Source organism: Agrilus planipennis, unplaced genomic scaffold, assembly GCF_000699045.2.
Source record: "Agrilus planipennis isolate EAB-ADULT unplaced genomic scaffold, Apla_2.0 scaffold185, whole genome shotgun sequence".
Classification (NCBI taxonomy): domain Eukaryota; kingdom Metazoa; phylum Arthropoda; class Insecta; order Coleoptera; family Buprestidae; genus Agrilus; species Agrilus planipennis.
In genome coordinates, this window is record NW_020439401.1 from 529,881 (window position 1) to 547,512 (window position 17,632).

The 17,632-nt window shown below is 33.3% G+C and overlaps 3 protein-coding genes across 5 annotated transcripts in view; all 3 read left to right on the top strand.

The window, feature by feature from the left end:
* The window catches only part of LOC108737773 (clathrin light chain), a 4,542-nt gene extending 3,951 nt beyond the window's left edge, over positions 1–591 (top strand). For all 3 annotated transcript variants that reach the window (XM_025978932.1, XM_025978930.1, XM_025978931.1), the window contains one exon: positions 161–591. In XM_025978932.1, coding sequence (XP_025834717.1) covers positions 161–347 — 187 coding nt within the window. In that variant the 3' untranslated portion in view covers positions 348–591. The remainder of the gene's footprint in view (positions 1–160) is intronic.
* Positions 592–1,122: 531 nt separating this feature from the next.
* Positions 1,123–12,812, top strand: LOC108737759 (protein stoned-B-like). Its single transcript, XM_025978933.1, is given in 20 exon segments — positions 1,123–1,251; positions 2,766–3,010; positions 3,095–3,346; positions 3,459–3,725; positions 3,785–4,097; positions 4,156–4,340; positions 4,399–5,643; positions 5,712–5,861; positions 5,921–6,713; positions 6,775–7,416; positions 7,469–7,638; positions 7,704–7,869; positions 7,935–8,233; positions 8,298–8,537; positions 8,603–8,828; positions 8,934–9,048; positions 9,108–9,274; positions 10,088–10,239; positions 11,144–11,354; positions 12,120–12,812. Coding segments are annotated over 19 exon segments (5,949 nt in total). The 5' UTR covers positions 1,123–1,251; positions 2,766–2,790; the 3' UTR covers positions 12,256–12,812.
* A 4,566-nt stretch (positions 12,813–17,378) lies between these two features.
* The window catches only part of LOC108737760 (vascular endothelial growth factor receptor 1), a 29,109-nt gene continuing 28,855 nt past the window's right edge, over positions 17,379–17,632 (top strand). The window contains exon 1 of the mRNA XM_025978934.1: positions 17,379–17,620. Within this exon, the coding sequence (XP_025834719.1) occupies positions 17,560–17,620 (61 nt within the window). The 5' untranslated portion in view covers positions 17,379–17,559. The remainder of the gene's footprint in view (positions 17,621–17,632) is intronic.

Here is a 17,632-nt window from a genome sequence, read left to right on the forward strand (position 1 = left end):
AAGTCATTTAAATTAAAATATTTAGATTATTATTAGTATGCTACAATAATCTTTCTTGTGCGCTTATAGAAAAATTAATAATATATTTGCATGATTTTAATAAGTTTTTTTTTATATTCGCGCTTATAATTATTCATTAATTTTTTCACATTGTATGCAGAAATGCTGAAAAGTTATTCGTCGCTGAAGACGATCAAATGGAGCCCGGTACGGAATGGGAAAGGATAGCGAAATTGTGCGATTTTAGTCCTAAAGTAAGCAAAAGTAGTAAAGACGTTTCGCGTATGCGCTCTATAATTCTGCAACTGAAGCAATCCGGCGTACCCATCAAACAAAATGCGAAATAAATTTCATAAACATATTAATAAAAAAACCGCTACTACTGTTAACAGTATCCTGATTAAAAAGAATTACAAACCTTGTATATTATTTGTAATGTTAGATATCTAATAATTATATTTAGAAGTACAATATAGATATAATTTTTATTCTCTAGAATATACCACTGAGTTGTCTGCTTGTGCAGAAGTTTAAAAATTACTTTATATGTTTTTCCATTGTTTTTCATTAAAATGATATTAAAAATTAAAATGTTTCTTTTACTGTATTACAACTTAATTATATTAAAAATAAAAAAGTCGATTGTATTAATTGATTGATAAGGTTTAAGGTAAGTACGTCAAGCTGTAGGTAAGTTTAAAGTATTTTCTTTTAATTTATGATAAGAATGCAATATGAATAAATACACGCGTTAGAAATTACATATCTATTTATTTAGCCCAGACTAGATGCATCAGTTTTGGTTCCGTGCTCATTGCCCGTTTGCGCGCGCACCTTCCGTTGCATATCAAAACAAGTATAACTTCAAATGTTTTAACAATGAAATTCCGCTGACTTCTTTTGTTACAGAAAATCAGAACAAATGAATCTTGAATTTTACGAAAGTCTAGAAAAATATAAACTTCTAAAATCGTTATATGTATTCGCAACGTGTATATTTACTATTGCGACACATATTTACTACTGGTGATACGAAATTTTATATTTGGCGCTCATTCTTTACGTCAGAGTTGAATTGGGAATTTCTATTGGACACGTTGTACAGATATCAAAAGACTCTGGATCAATATCGGTTGTCTCTTTAGCGTTATTTTGGGGCATCCAGATATAAATTTAAATAGATCAGTGTTTTCTGTTAGTGAAAATGTGCTCGTTACATATTTGCTGAGTTTTCCCAAGCCAACTCAGCACGTAAGTACCTTTTTCTTTTAATACACGTTTACAATATAAAACAATTTCTAACAGAAAAAGGATGCCAAGTAATATAGAATATAATAAAACCATAAAAACAATTCAAAAAGATTTAAATCCGTCGAATGGACTGAAGCTGGTAGTAATCATACCAACGATAAGGTATCCCCTAAATTTTGGTGTAAGTCACTTTAAGGAAACCCCAATGTCTAACTTCTGTCATAACGTGCATGAACTAATTGAATTTGTGAAATAAATATGACAATTGTGAAAGTAGATTATACGTATAACACCTCTATTCAATTATATTATCAAAGTTTAAAAAGAAAATGTGTCACAATAAATAAATAAATTAGCTTATAAAATCTAAAACATCATGAATTAAAGTAATATCGGCCATTAGTTTATTCGCAGTTAATTAACAATACAAAAATTTAATCCTAATGTAAAACGAGTATTGTCAAGAATCTTGTAACATGAATCTGTAACATTTCATGAGGCATGTCTATATCAAAAAATAAATAAAAGTAATTAAAACCGTAGAAGTCTTTGTTACAATGCCTAATAAGCATGTAAACAATTGTTTAACATTTTAAGATAAACTAGAAATTGCATCAAGTACATAATTTCGAATAAAGTAATAAGTAAAATTTTCATTACGGTCCTGACTGTACATCCGATCAATACCTATATAACTTCGCGAACTTGTATTTAGACGCCTAGCGCCGCGACGGCGAATGTGTGTCATGGCGTCTATTTCAAGACATCGCTATTTATCGAAAACAAAAATAATTTCTGGACCGTGTTCACATCCCGTAAATCATTTTTCTTCAGTATATCGTGTAAGTACTATTAAATTTAATTACAATCTTTTGCTCTCGATAAAATTATTCTTTTATAAAGCAAGGTCATCATTTTGACATGTAGCAAAACGTAACAGGTGATGGTGTGCCGAGTAACTAATTTATGTCGATATTTTCGCATTGTGAAATTAAAGATCATTTAGAAAAGATAAAAAACGATTTCTTTGATTTAAAGTGAGTAAGTTACACCTATTAATCCAATAATAATATGTATAATTGTAATCAATTAAGAAGTAATACCGTAATAATCAGTTTGCTTTTTCCAAATTTAAATTTCGGATATCGATAATAATCCTAAGATTAAAAATTTTAAGTGGTATCGCAAATTATTCTCAACTCAACAAGAGATTTTTATTAGTAGAAATGATTACCTATATATAAGAAAATTATTGAAATGTTCATCTTACAATTAGTTACCATTTTTCACTCTTAATCTTAAAGCTAGAGAATTTAGTTATTTTAGTACCTTTTTTATTGCTTCTATTTCATTATTATTTAAAAGTACAGCTAATTTCTAAGGAAGACATTTCTACTATACGATTTGTTCAATAAATGAACAATAATTTAGATGATTATAATCACTTAAGGTATTTGTTTAAAAATCTAGTTTATATTACAAAGATAGCGCCTTGAAGTGTGATTATATTTTAGAAAAAATAAAAATGTGGTCTGAAAAATGCACAAATTAACAAAGGGTCTTAAGAAGAAAAAGAAAGGAAAAAAATCGAAGCACAAAGAGGACGATTTATTTAAACCAGAAGAATTAGAGGCATATCGCAAACAACACCAGACTGCTCCTTCACCGACTAGCGAAGATAAAGAAAAGCCAGGAAAAGAAAACGAAGATTGGAAAAAATTTACTGCTGGGATCGATAGTGTTTTGAAAAAGACTCAAGGTGAGGTAGTTAACATAACTGGAAACTAAATGGCGTCAGACACAAGATACGAAAGCGAACAGCTTAAAAAGAAGTAATTTGTAGATGATTTGGATCGGATAAAAAGTACATCGTTTTTTCAACGAGTGACTGTCCCATCTGCACCGGAAAAACAACCAAAGTCCGAAACATCAACCCAAGAATCTGCTCAACCTGTTGAGGAACCACGAAAAGCTCAAGAAGTAGGAATTGTAGAAGTTTCTGAGTCAGAAACAGAAGAAGAAGATGAAGATATTTTTGATACATCGTACCTGGATGTTATAGTAACTGGAGAAGTTAAATTAGCCTACATTCCAGGTTTACTTCTTCTTACCTTCAATATGAAAACAAATTTAGAACGGTCTATACAATTTTCTGTTTGTTTTGTCTTTTTAATCAGTTTCAGTACTTTTCTGCGTTCTTATTTTAGAGTCTCCTACTGAGCAGCAGACAGGTGACGATCCCTTCGATACTTCGATTGCCGAAAGGGCAATTTTAGGCCCAGCTGTTGAGAGAAAAGGCAAAAAACTCGTACCAATTGGTTCAGCTGTTGAAGTTCTAACAGGACGTGTCCAAGCACCTACTTGCGTTCCTGTGAAGAGACCGTCGCCCAAAAGAGCAATTCTTCAACAAAGGGACCTCCTCCTTGGTAGTTTTGACGAAGGCTTTAAGGAAACAGCAAGCACAACAGATACAAGTATTTACCGATATTTGTTAGTTCGACTCGTAGAATTTTCTAAACGGTATAATTTTAAGGCGTTTCGGAATCTAAACCAACTCTTCTTGACACTGACGATGCTCCACCTGACCTTGCAACGTCACCGATTGATTTAAGTAAGAACCTATTGCCCACCACTCTAACTAATCTTGCTGAAAAGAAAGAAGAAGCAACCAATCACGTGCAAAAGAAACTGATAGAAGAATTTGTCAATAAATTTGAAGAAGATGACGATATTGAATTTGAATTGTTAGCTGCTGAAAGTCTTTCTAAACCAGTTGTAACTGCTTCTTTACCAACTGGAGCAACAAATTTAGTACTAGAAGAACATTGGGACGCTTTTTCTGAAAAGTATAAAACTCATTAAAGAACAAGAAAGCTTTGAAAATAATTCCCTGTTTCATTGTAGTCAAATCGATAACACCCAAAAAGGAATTCCAGAAGAAGTTATCGAACCTTTAGAAGACGATCCTTTTGATACAACTTTTGCAGAAAATATACTGCCCGGAAAAACTGAACTCAAGTTAATAGAAAAGGAAATACTGAGTACGGAAGAAGATCCAAAAGCTTCCGTTCAAATTACAAAGACCACTGGTAAGCTAATTAATTAATCTTTAACCTTTAATTAATTTCAGAACGTCATTCTTTTCAGAAATTTTGTTGAAAGTAATTCAACCTGCGCAACGAGATCTCTTAGGAGGAAGTAACACCGATCTTACAAAATTAGGAGAAGAACCTTTAAAACCCCAAGAAAAGGTTGATGAAAATTATATTGAATACTGCGACCCTTTCGATACAACGTCTGTTATCAATACCATAACTGAACCTTGTCAGACGGAATTAAAATACTTGGAAGAGGAACTTTTAAGCGATCTGAAACATAAGATCCAGGAACCCCTGGACGACGATTTTGATCCACGAGCAGAAGAAAGGAACATCAGAAAAGAATCATTAACGGATAAAAAGGCAGTGGGATTTGTGTTGCCATTACAAGGCGCTATTTACAACTCTTTAGCTGTAAAAGACGAAAATAAGAAAGCAGCGAAACCTTTGACACCGTATTATATAAGAGAGAATTCTATTCCAGAAAAATTATCGCCACCCGAAACAACATCAGACGATCCATTCGATACTTCTTTCGATGATAGGGCCATAACAAACACTAATGGGAACAGCACATTTGCTGCCAAATTTGATTCAGTTCCAATCAGTTCAACTCAGTCCTTTGATTTATTAACAACAGGTGAAGAAGATACAGCAAAAGCATTGACACCGGCAACAGAAGTTCCATCTAATGATTTCGACAGTTACGTAGACCCTTTCGATACTTCGATTGCTGACAATTTGGCTCCTGGAAATGCTGAATTGAAACAGATAGAAAAGGAATTGGTTCATACCACAATATCTCCTACTATTACACCGTCGTCTTCCCTAAACAGTACTATCGCACAACCAAGTAATCTTCCTGATCTTCTTGAGGAAACCGTGGAACTGACACCTGTTAAACCATTAACACCTTTACAAGTCGATGAAATTAACGAAGCTGAATTTCTTGACGAAGTAGATCCATTTGATACTTCGATAGCTGACAATATTCATTTGGGCAGAACCGAAATAAAATTATTAGAGTCAGAACTATTGTAAAACGCAATGGCAAATAACGGAGCTAATCCTTTCCTTTTCGAGGAAACATTCGAACAAGAGCAGCAACAACAACAAGCTGCATCAAACCCATTCCTAATGAACGAAGATTTTCTGTATGGGAACGCTAGTCAAATCGATAATCCATTTTTGTCTCAAACTGCTGCCGCTGTTGCACCTAGCAACTCAACTAATCCCTTTGCTTTTGATCCTATGGACCTTGGACCTGCTGAAGCGGAAACTGCCGTTAATTATGGTTTGTAATCAGAATGTACAGCGCTACAAGATTTCTTCTACTGTCTTAAATTTCTTTAATATTTTTAGACCAAAACACCATAAGCGCAGTCGAAACGACCGTAACCACATCACCTCAAAAACCCACTCAACTAAATCTGGCATACACAAACACTGTCTCTAATGTAAATGATTCATTTGGGTCGCATTTTTCTCAAGATCAAACGCAGTCTCTTCAAGGTAAAAAAGAATTGTAAAAACTATCTTTATTGGGCAATACTTAAAATATTTTTTCGTAGTTGAGTACAACCAAGCTCCACTCCGACCATCGATGCCTACAACATCGGCATCGAAGGAAACCCAAGACTTACTCATGTCCGTAATGGGAGCCATGGACGCGACCAGTTCCCATTTGCTAGATAGGATTCCTCCAACTAGATCGCCAAGTCCTATATCAATGAAAGATCTTCACTCGCAGTGTCCAACGCCAGAACCAAGCGCTTGCGAAGACCTTCTTGACATGGGAGATTCAAGAATGCAAGAGATAGAGAACAACTCAGCTGTACAGAGTGTTTCTGATTTTCAATCACACGATCTCCTATCCCTTAATGAAAGCAAAGCACCTGATGTAAACCAAAATCAAGTCATTCCTGATGCCTTTAAAAATGAAGAAATACAGCCTAAACCCAAACCGCCGCCTCCAAGGCCAGAACCTCCAAAAAAGCAGATACCACCGCCTAAACCACCACCGCCATCAAAACCACCCCCTCCACATCTAGTGAACCCTCCTCAGGAAAAACCTAAACCAGTAGTAGATCAAAACGTATCTAATGAAATGATAGACATGTTGGGAGATAGTATCAGCGTTCAACCTGCTCCACCGGTTCAAAAGGCTTTTGCATCCAAAGAAGATATACTTAACCTGTACAACAGAAAATCGTCTGTTACTAGTCAACCAGTAGAAGAACCTAAAATTGATCTTTTATCTGACGCCATGGAAATGGACACAAAACCAGATCTAATACAAGACCATAATTTAATAGAAAGATCAACGGTTTTTGATACTAAGGAACCTACTGATTTTGTTTCGAGGTAACCAATTTCTTTTACAAATAACTTAGTTGTTTTTACTTCGGTTTGGTGTCAATTTTAGTGAAATCCTCCCATCAGAACCGGAAAAGCCTTCAGTAGTTATCGAAAATAGTAATAATTTTACTTTAACGGAAGATACCAAGGAGACTGACATTAGTCATGGAAGTTTCACGTCTCCAGAAAAATCAATAACGGATTTTCAGATGGAATTAAACGACAATCAAAGTAGAGGATCCATTTCGAGTAGTAGTTTCAATCCATTCATGGCTACTGAAAATAGTACTGAGCCGATACCGGCTGTGATTAAGCAGCAACCTGATATTCTTGGAGAGAATACGTATTTGCCACCTAGTAATGCTGTACCAGAAACTGCTCCAACGTCTGTAAGTCAAATGGTAAATTTCTCGCAACCCCCCAAACAAGAAGACGAATTCGACGCATTTACGGCTAAATTCGAATCGGTCACAAAAGATGAGAATAAGAACGGCGTCTTTGATGCTTTTTCTGGCAATTCAAACGCATGGGGAAATAGTAACGATTTCGGCGGAACTGGTTTCGCTGGAGGCTTCGAAAACGAGGAACCCTTTGACAATTTTCTTACACTCCAAGAGCCCCCTCAAGTACCTCAAAGCACTCCAAACAGAATGTCGAAAGCGCCCTCGCAAGACTCTGAAGAAGAGAAAGACTTTTCTGTGTTTATAAGGTAACTGTTTCAAACTCATACAGTTTTTGGATAACAAATTAAATTGTTTTAGGCCAAAAGTTGAATCTAATGCTTTCGGCGACGAAATTATGCCTTCCATAGCTCCACCGCCTGTTCAAACCCAAAACGCCTTTTCAGAAAGCTCTCCAAGGTTTAATCCATTTGACCAAGCAAAACCCACTACTGAACTCATATCTTCTCAAGAACCAGCCCTGGTGTTTGGTAAACATTCACATGCATAAACGTTTATCTAAATCATTCCATACGTGTTTATTTTATGGTTCTAGATGAGGCAAAAATTCAAAGAACAGATTCTGCCGAAACCCCTCCAACTCCGTTATTTGATGAGGACGTGTCTCAACCTTTAGAACCGTTTCCTCGAACAACGCTAAAAAGGGAAGAATGGGAAATGCACTTGAGGCAGCCCAATAAGAAAAAAATTACTGGGCAAAGGTATAACTCCTCAATGATCAATATCACAACACATTATCACTTTCTCTTTTGATAAAAACTTGCAGATTCTGGAAGAAAATATTTGTTATGTTGGTTCATCAACCAGATTGCGTGCTACTGCAATTATATAATCAGAAGGGTGACAAAGACCCATTCCAAGAGCTTCCACTTCAACCCTGTTACTCTGTTTCGGACATAGGTGCCCAACAATATGATCAGTACGGAAAAATTTTCACTATCAAACTTCAATACATCTTCTACAAAGAACGTCCTGGTGTACGACCCGGTCAAGTCAAAAAGGCAGAAAGAATTACGAATAAACTAAGTCAGTTTGCTTCTTACGCTATACAGGGGGATTATCAGGGTAACTTCTATTACAAACTGAGCATTGTAATTAATAATTCTGTGTGGACTTAAAAAAATTATAGGCGTTAAAGAATTTGGGAGCGACTTGAAAAAATTGGGGTTGCCGGTAGAACATGCCCCCCAAGTGTCCCAGTTAATGAAGTTAGGATCCTTAAGCTATGAAGATTTAAAACAGTTTTCTGTCTGTGTGGAAGAAGCTCTCTTTCGTCTTTCAGCTCATCGGGACAGGGCGTTGCATTATAAAATGGAAGAAGTTCAAATTACAACTGTGGATGAACTTTACGTCGAACAGGAATCAGACGGTGCTTTAAGAAAACGACTTAATTATTCTTTTCGTTTGATTACTTTTCGATGTATTTTATTTCAGGTCATATAGAAAGACAGATAGCAAGAGTACGGCTATTCTTTTTGGGATTTCTAACCGGAATGCCTGATATAGAATTAGGCGTTAATGATTTACGAAGACAAGGGAAGGAAGTCGTAGGGCGTCATGATATCATTCCAGTCGTAACTGAAGAGTGGATTCGACTTGAGGAAGTCGAATTTCATTCATGTGTCCAACAAGACGAATACGAAAACTCACACATTATAAAGTTAGTATCTAATATCAACTTTAAAACTGATTATTTATTTATTGATTTTACTAAGTACTTAATGTTTACTTACGAAATAAAAAATTGTTTCAATTGATATCGTAGATTCAAGCCCCCCGATGCGTGTTACATTGAACTGATGCGATTTAGGGTACGACCACCCAAAAACAGGGAGTTACCTCTTCAATTAAAAGCTTCCTTGAACGTGACGGGAAATAAAGTAATGCATTTTTTGTAGCTTTCTTTTAGTTTTAGTAATAACACAAAACTATTTTTAAGATAATTTTAAAAGCAGACGTTTTGGTACCAGGATTCGCTTCCCGGAAATTAGGACAAATACCCTGCGAAGATGTAATGATAAGGTATCCGATACCAGAATGCTGGATCTATCTGTTTAGGGTTGAAAAACATTTTCGATATGGTTCTGTTAAATCAGCACACAGAAGGTAAAATAATTTTTTGAAGTTGTAAATATACTGTATGCGAAACTATAGGGAATCTCCGTATACACTGTGCGAAATGTGTGTTCGTACATGTGTCATTACTGCTATACTCTGAAGTTAGAACCTAACCGTTAGCATTTTGCTTATTATTACAAAGGCTTAAATGGGGAATGATTCAGGGAAATCTCAAGCTCGCTTTTCATGTTGCCCTTTTATTTACTTTAAAAGATATTGGTGAAATTATTTTTGTCATTCTTAAGAAATAGTATGTTTCATTAATTTTGGATATCACAACTTTTTAAGGGATCCATTGTTAGGACACTTATGGTCCGCTTCTCATGGAATTATCGGAAAATTTTCTAAATCCATTTGTTTTCAAGAAAATATGACTAGCTTTCGTATTTCCGCAAATAAATTATGAAATCTAATTATCAAAGTGTGAAATCTTGTAGTAAGAATACTTTCATGTTCGGAAAGACGTAACAGCATTTAAACAGATAAACTGTGACTTTTATAACCAATTAGTGAAAACTAGAAAAATTTAATTTCCTTTCGAAAGAATGAAAACAAAATAGGGTTGTTATACATCATTAGAAATAGAAAAAGAAGCTCTTTTCAATTTTGAAAAAATTAATTCCAAATAAGAAAGTTATATTTTCTCGAAACCAAATGAAGATAGAAGTATTCCGATAATAATTCCTGAGAGGCGGACTAAAGAAATGTCCAAATAATGTAACCATTAAAAGTTACCACAAGTCGAGTTAAAGTTTAAATTGTAACTTGTATGTATCTATATATTATCACTGACTTCTGCAGGACTGGTAAAATCAAAGGAATTGAAAGAATTCTTGGTACTGTTGATAATTTACAAGAGAGCCTAATCGAAGTGACTTCCGGTCAAGCAAAATACGAGCATCAACACAGAGCGTTAGTTTGGAGATGTCCAAGACTTCCTAAAGAAGGCCAAGGTAAATTCCAAGTAGCTGAATTATTTAGTTAACTAAATAAACGATCGTTAAATTAAATTAAATGCAAAAAATATTAAAAATTAATAATATAAGTAGGTACGCCGATGTTTTTATATGAAATGGATTTTTATCTACAACTTGTAAAGGTCAAAGTACATTTTAATATTATCATGATCGTCATAGGGTCGTCAATCCTAAGACTGGCATTTTCCTAAAACTAGAACATCCCATATCCTTAACTATTTGTGAATAGCAATCTAATCTAATTTTAACTCTCTTACCCATGTAGGAACTCACGACAAGCAGGATATAGCTTGACCAAACGTTTATATGTACATATACTTAGCTTTAACACTTGAAACTTGACCGAACTTTGGTTCATAGCCCAGTATTGTCAAACCCAACCTTACCAAAACGTTAATAAACCTAGCTTTGACACTTGACAATTAAATCGAAGTTTGGATCAGTACTGGCAGGCCAATGCTTAGCTGCCCCAATATTGGACCAAATTTGGCTAAATGTTATTGTATCTAGCCTCAATATTTCAAGATTGACCAAACTTTGGACCAGTATTGTCAAACCCATACTTGGCTGTCCAGTATTGGTCCAAACTTGGTGTTCTCCGACTCTTTGTAATACCTCCTCATTTATATCCGCTGTAGTCTTATCATTTGCCTGTAACACCACATTTCGAACGTTTCTAACTTTTTCTTTTCCACTGCGCCCAGACACCAACACCTTTAACAATCTCTTTTGAATTTTTAAATTATTCCTTCAAGAGCATAAAAGTGACTTTTTTTATTAAAGGCGACTCGGCCCTGCGTTATCCTTTGTTTTATATCTATAACGCTTATTCCATCCTGAATTATCTAACACATTTTGATATGTATAATTTATTTTTAAGGGGCCTACACAACCCATAACCTTGTTTGTCGTTTGGCTCTTACAAGTTTCGACCAAATGCCGGAACAACTTCCTGATTACTGTCATGTCGAATTTACCATGCCCGCAACTCAAGTTAGCCACACGACGGTTAGAAGTGTTAGCTTACAAAATTCTGACAGTGATGAACCCCCGGAGAAATATGTGCGGTACTTGGCAAGACATGAGTACAAGTAAGTGAACATATTGTTACAACAACAGGTTTCTTCGTTTTCAAACTGTCAATTGCAATTTTTCTCGTACGGTATCAATTTATTTTTTGACATTAGGTAGAAGGATAAAATTCAAAGGGTTCGCTTTGATAAAAATTTTAAATTCACAACGAATAGGTTGAAGCATTTGAAATATTATTAGTATATGTTTTTATTAACATTTTGGTTGACTATCTGTAGCTGATTGTGAATTTTAAATTTCGTTTGGACAGGAGGGGGCCTACATTCTNATTTGCATGAATTATGTCGTCGTTATTTAAATTTAGGCTAGAGCTTTGTTCTACAATTTTAATATCATGTCTCGGTTAGGGTGAGTACCGAGCATACAGAGGGCGAATCTCAAGCAGATTACGAAGTGGTTAGGTTAGGTTAGGTTATGAAAATATAACAAACCAAAACAATTAAGTAAAAAACAGGGTAAATCACTTAATATAAGAAGAAATTTGCATGAATTATGTCGTCGTTACTTAGACTTAGAGCTTTGTTCTACAATTTATGTATCATGTCTCGGTTAGGGTGGGTATCGAGCATACAGAGGGGGAATCTCAAGCAGCTTACAAAGTGGTTAGGTTAGGTTAGGTTATGATAATATAACAAACCATAACAATTAAGTAAAAAACAGGGTAAACAACTTAATATAAGAAGAAATTTGCATGAATTATATCATCGTTACTTAGACTTAGGCTAGAACTTTGTTCTACAATTTAAGTATCATGTCTCGATTAGGGTGGGTATCGAGCATACAGAGGGCGAATCTCAAGCAGCTTACGAAGTGGTTACAGCCGCTAAACCTGCTGCTATAATTGAAGAAGAACCAACACGTGCTGTTCATGCAGAATCAGAAAGCGACGACAGTGATTAAAATATGCGAGCAAATATGTCATATGAACCAAACTTTTTGTAACATATGTAGCGCAGATAAAATCTCGCCCAAGTGTTGGCAGCTACCAAAAACAATATTTCTGATAGTTATTATACGACAAATAGGTATACACGATAAGTTAAATAAGATAACCAGGCATTCCTTGCGGATTGTATATTAAGTATAACTGTTTAATGCAAAAAGTCATTCCGTAGTTATAATAACATGTAGTCGTTAAAATGCTTCAATGTCTACTACTTACTATAAATAGCTTAAAAGTAAATGTTGCATTATCGACAAATTTTTAGTTTTTCGTACGATTATAATAACTTGTAAACTGTATTTATTATTAGTTATTTAGGTATTTGATTGCACATTATACATACATACGAGCTGTGAATATGACCTGAGGTATCACTGTTGTAATCTTATTTGTAGCTTTATTATACGAACCCTATCTACCAGAGGTGTTAACAAAAGGAATATTTAATACAATTTTGTAATAGCATGGAAACTGCTTTTTAACTTTTAACACATCAATCCAATGTAAATCTATACATATAAAACAAAGTCGTGTTAGTTACACTATTTATAACTGAAGAACGGCTGAACCGATTTGGCTGAAAATTAGTGGGGAGGTAGCTTACAACCAAGAGACGGACGTATCCCGTTCCCGTTGGGGGGGGGGAGTGATGAAGAGGAGTTGCAATGTTTTTAATTATTTGTCGTCAGATATACTTGAAACTTGGTCTTAATGGTCTTTCACATTTTAAAAAATTTAACCTAAAAAGGGAGGGGGGGTAAAAGGGTGTTGCAATTTTTGTTTGGCACATATTTTATTTGTGATTTAATTTACTTGAAACTTGGTATATATGCTGTTTGATATTGTTAATCAAATGGAAAGAGGTTGAAACGTTTCCAAGGGGTATATTCTATTTGTACTCGGGTTTACTCGAAGGGTTATCATTGTTGAAATTAAGCAAATACGTGTTTAGGCCATTTTTTAAAAATCAACCCCTAAGGATGAAATGTTGTTGCTACGTTTGTATTTGAAATCTAAGATGGCGACATTACATAAAATTAAAACGTTGTAAGGGTGAATTGGGAATTATAAGGTTTTATGGAGAAACTATATTAATTTCTGCGAAGCCGAGGGGAAGCTAGTAACTAATAAAAGGAAGAACACTTTGAAGGGATACCAAACGAATTATTAGCGGCACCAAAGAAAGACCCAATAGGTAGGAGTAATATTCAAAAAGGGTTTTATTTGTAGTTCTACAAATTCTGTATTTTGAGCAGCAAGCCAAACTTCGTTGAGATAGGGCTTGTATTATATCTTTAGATATATGTCCGTATATATTATCTGTTATTGAATTCAACTGCAGTTCTTCAATACTCTATGTGTTTATTAGTATGTAATAAATATCAACTATGTTTAAGTACTTACTAAAAGAGTACACTATAGTTCTAGTCCAAAAATGACAATACACCCGCTTTTTATACGTAAACAGTATTATGTTATAATATATTGTAATTATTGTAAATGCTTTTAAATGCTCCTTTATTTATTTGCAAAAAACTATTCGTAATTCTATGTAATTTGAGGAAAATTAAGTAATGTTAGTGATAATGTTGTAGGAAAAACAGCAGGCACTAGTAATGATACCTACAGGGTGACACAAATTCTTTATCTGTGTGGTCTCTGTCTGCTTCTCATTTACCTAACTTACTTACGTATGTAACTTTGATAAAATTTAGATCATATCTATTTCGATTTTAATTGAATTAATATTAGCCGATAATGATTTGTAAGTGAAGAGTTTTCACTTTTTCTATAGATATACCTAGTAATTTGAGTCATCCTGAACGACGATATTCCTCGTTAGGTAACATACTAAATAAGAGATTCACGATTTGACTTAAACAAGTCAAGAAGTTACATTTCAAGCATTTGGAGAATCAAGTACTTTTTCACAACGACTTGATTTATTCATTAATCATTGTGTGGCATCAAGTTTCAACTTTTAACAAGTTTACTAGTCATGGCGAATGTAGTTCTTAATTCTAATTTCACTATCATCATGTCACAATCAAGTATTTTCACGGAATCTTTTACATCTAAATTTGTAAAATGCGAAGAATACACCAAATGTATATTTTAGAATCAATTTGAATAATAAAAGCTTTACAATTAGCTAATAAATCGATTTAACAATACAATTTCAAGTAGGTTGAAATTACTTTACGTCAAGTCAAGCAACAGCGACCAAGTCAAGTCAAATAGTTGATTTTTGAAAAGCTTGAATTTGAGCTCAAGTCAAATAATTTGCGAAAACATCAAGCTGATGAATCAATAATACTTTTGCCTGCTCTATATCATTGCGTGATTTATTTGAAACATATCAATTTCTTTATTCGTATTCTCTCATCTCTAAAAGTTATCTTGCATGTTTCTTCAGAAACATTTAACAGCTAGATCTACCAAAGATATAACTAACTTTAGGGCAATAATTGTACTAACCTAATACCTACATATATATCCTCTACATACACGTATGAATATATTGCAATATAAAAAGGAAACGTTGTACCGTTAGATAAACAAAAATTTAATAACCTTTCAGACAACAATCTTAATTCTTGATTAAAGTGGATGTATATATATTTGGTACAATAAGTTAGGTATTACACTAGTCTTTGTATGTATTTTATCTATAATAACGTATTGACGATAGGGTAGTAAAGTTGTTTTCCAGTTTTATTTATTTAGCCATTTTACAAAAGGGCGTAAAGCTTAAGTGCGAGTCAAAGTTCTAGTCATTAGATTTAAGTGATTTATACATAAAAAAAGCATTGAAATACTAGTAATTACTTACAAATCCAGTGTGTAAGAATAGTATCTATATTATGTAATATAAATGTAATTTATGTGGTAGATGATGTATACCCACATAATACATAACTAATATTAAAATTATTTAAATTATTACCTAGTCCACGTGTTACTGTTCCTATTTATTATATTATTTTAATGATTAATTTGATGTATGTCCAATTAATTGTTTGGTAAAATTGATAAAAATTTAATGAAGAAATGAAGCAAAGAATTTCTAGTACCATTAATGAGTGTACATATATAAAGCGCATAAAATACGATATTAAACTGAGTATATTTAAAACAGAAAGATGTATCTATCCCTTACATGGAAAAATGTTAGATTTATGTAAAAAGAATGTTATAGAAATTTAGATCAGTATGTGCAAATTATTGCGTAATTGATAACAATAAAAGTTATAGATTGCCATCTAATTATTTTACTTCCTGAGTATCCTACAATAGTTTATCGATGAACATGAAATTAAACACAACACCAATCTTTCGGGGTGAGATATCGCATAAGCGATAAGTGCAACTTTCGGTATTGCCACAATCAAATTCTCATTATAACAATACACAATAATAACACACTCTTAAATAAAAAGAATATCGAAAAAATTCAAAAAGGCACAGGTACATTTAACTAAAGAAATTAGAAAAAACATATTGAATACATGAATGTCAATTGTTTGAAGTATGAAGTCAGAGAAACGTTACACTAAAATGAACTCTCAACTGGAAATGCTAAAACTGACATGTCGACATCCTTAATTGGTTCTACAAATAATACTGATAATTTAATTTTTTCCATATGAAATTAAAAAGCATCTTTTATTCTTATTTTCTAGCTACAAAGGCAAAGAAAAATAATAATCAAATAGAATCAATACCATAAGTTACAAATAAATTCGAAATTTCTAATTAATAATGTATGTTATAGGATGAAATTGATTTCAAAATTAAATAAAGACACGCATTCAAATAAATGTGAGTAAATTGTATAACTCATTATCAGTTAATGTTTTATAACCTTACAGGACCCTTACAGCGAAATACGAAATCAATTTAAGGAAATGGTTTAATTCATCAGCAAGCTTTTAAATAATAATTCAAAATTCCTCAATAAAANGACATTTTCTTTAAATTTTCCGAATAGGATTGTGAAATATCGGCATTAAGTTAGAAAACGCCGCTTATACACATTCATAATTCATATTGAAAAATGTAAATAGGCACGCATTCAAATAAATGTGAGTAAATTGTATAACTCATTATCAGTTAATGTTTTATAACCTTACAGGACCCTTACAGCGAAATACGAAATCAATTTAAGGAAATGGTTTAATTCATCAGCAAGCTTTTAAATAATAATTCAAAATTCCTCAATAAAAATCTAGTATTTTCTTGAGTACTCGTGAAAACAACTGTAAGCTTACAGATTTCTCTATTTAAAGCTTTAGCTAGTTATCGGGAGATAACCACTTAATGTACAATGTTTTTAAAATTTGAAAACTATCAACATTGAGATAAAGGAAACATATAGTAGCATGTTTGGTACTTACTAAAAGAGTACACTATAGTTCTAGTCCAAAAATGACAATACACCCGCTTTTTATACGTAAACAGTATTATGTTATAATATATTGTAATTATTGTAAATGCTTTTAAATGCTCCTTTATTTATTTGCAAAAAACTATTCGTAATTCTATGTAATTTGAGGAAAATTAAGTAATGTTAGTGATAATGTTGTAGGAAAAACAGCAGGCACTAGTAATGATACCTACAGGGTGACACAAATTCTTTATCTATGTGGTCTCTGTCTGCTTCTCATTTACCTAACTTACTTACGTATGTAACTTTGGTAAAATTTAGATCTTATCTATTTCGAATTTAATTGAATTAATATTAGCCGATAATGATTTGCTAGCTTTGACACTTGACAATTAAATCGAAGTTTGGATCAGTACTGGCAGGCCAATGCTTAGCTGCCCCAATATTGGACCAAATTTGGCTAAATNATAAAATATAATTTTTTGTACCACAACTTTCACGTTAAAACAATTTTACAGTGTGATCCTTTAGACTACTTTAATCTGTTTCAACTTCAGTTGTTGTCATCCTCAAGTAACAACAACAAAATTTGAACTTGACTTACTATTTATATAGTGACAAGATGGTTGTAGAACAACAAATATGATAATAGTACCACTCCTTTTTTGAGGTTCAACTCGTAACAAGCATTCTCTTACTCATTACGAGACAGTCTGAATCAGTCAGTGGCTCAGTCAACTTTGTTGAATATGCGCTGTAAACGTTAAACTGTGAACGCAATGCGATTGTAAATGAAACACAAAAATTTAGGTTTGATTTTGTTAATGCGGTTTTGCACAGAAAAGTGTAGTGTTATTGTAAATGTAGTGTTGTTATGGCTGTGATAAGAGAACTACCTTTCAAAACCTCATTTTTTTTAATATTTCTACTCCAAGGTAAAGCATGTA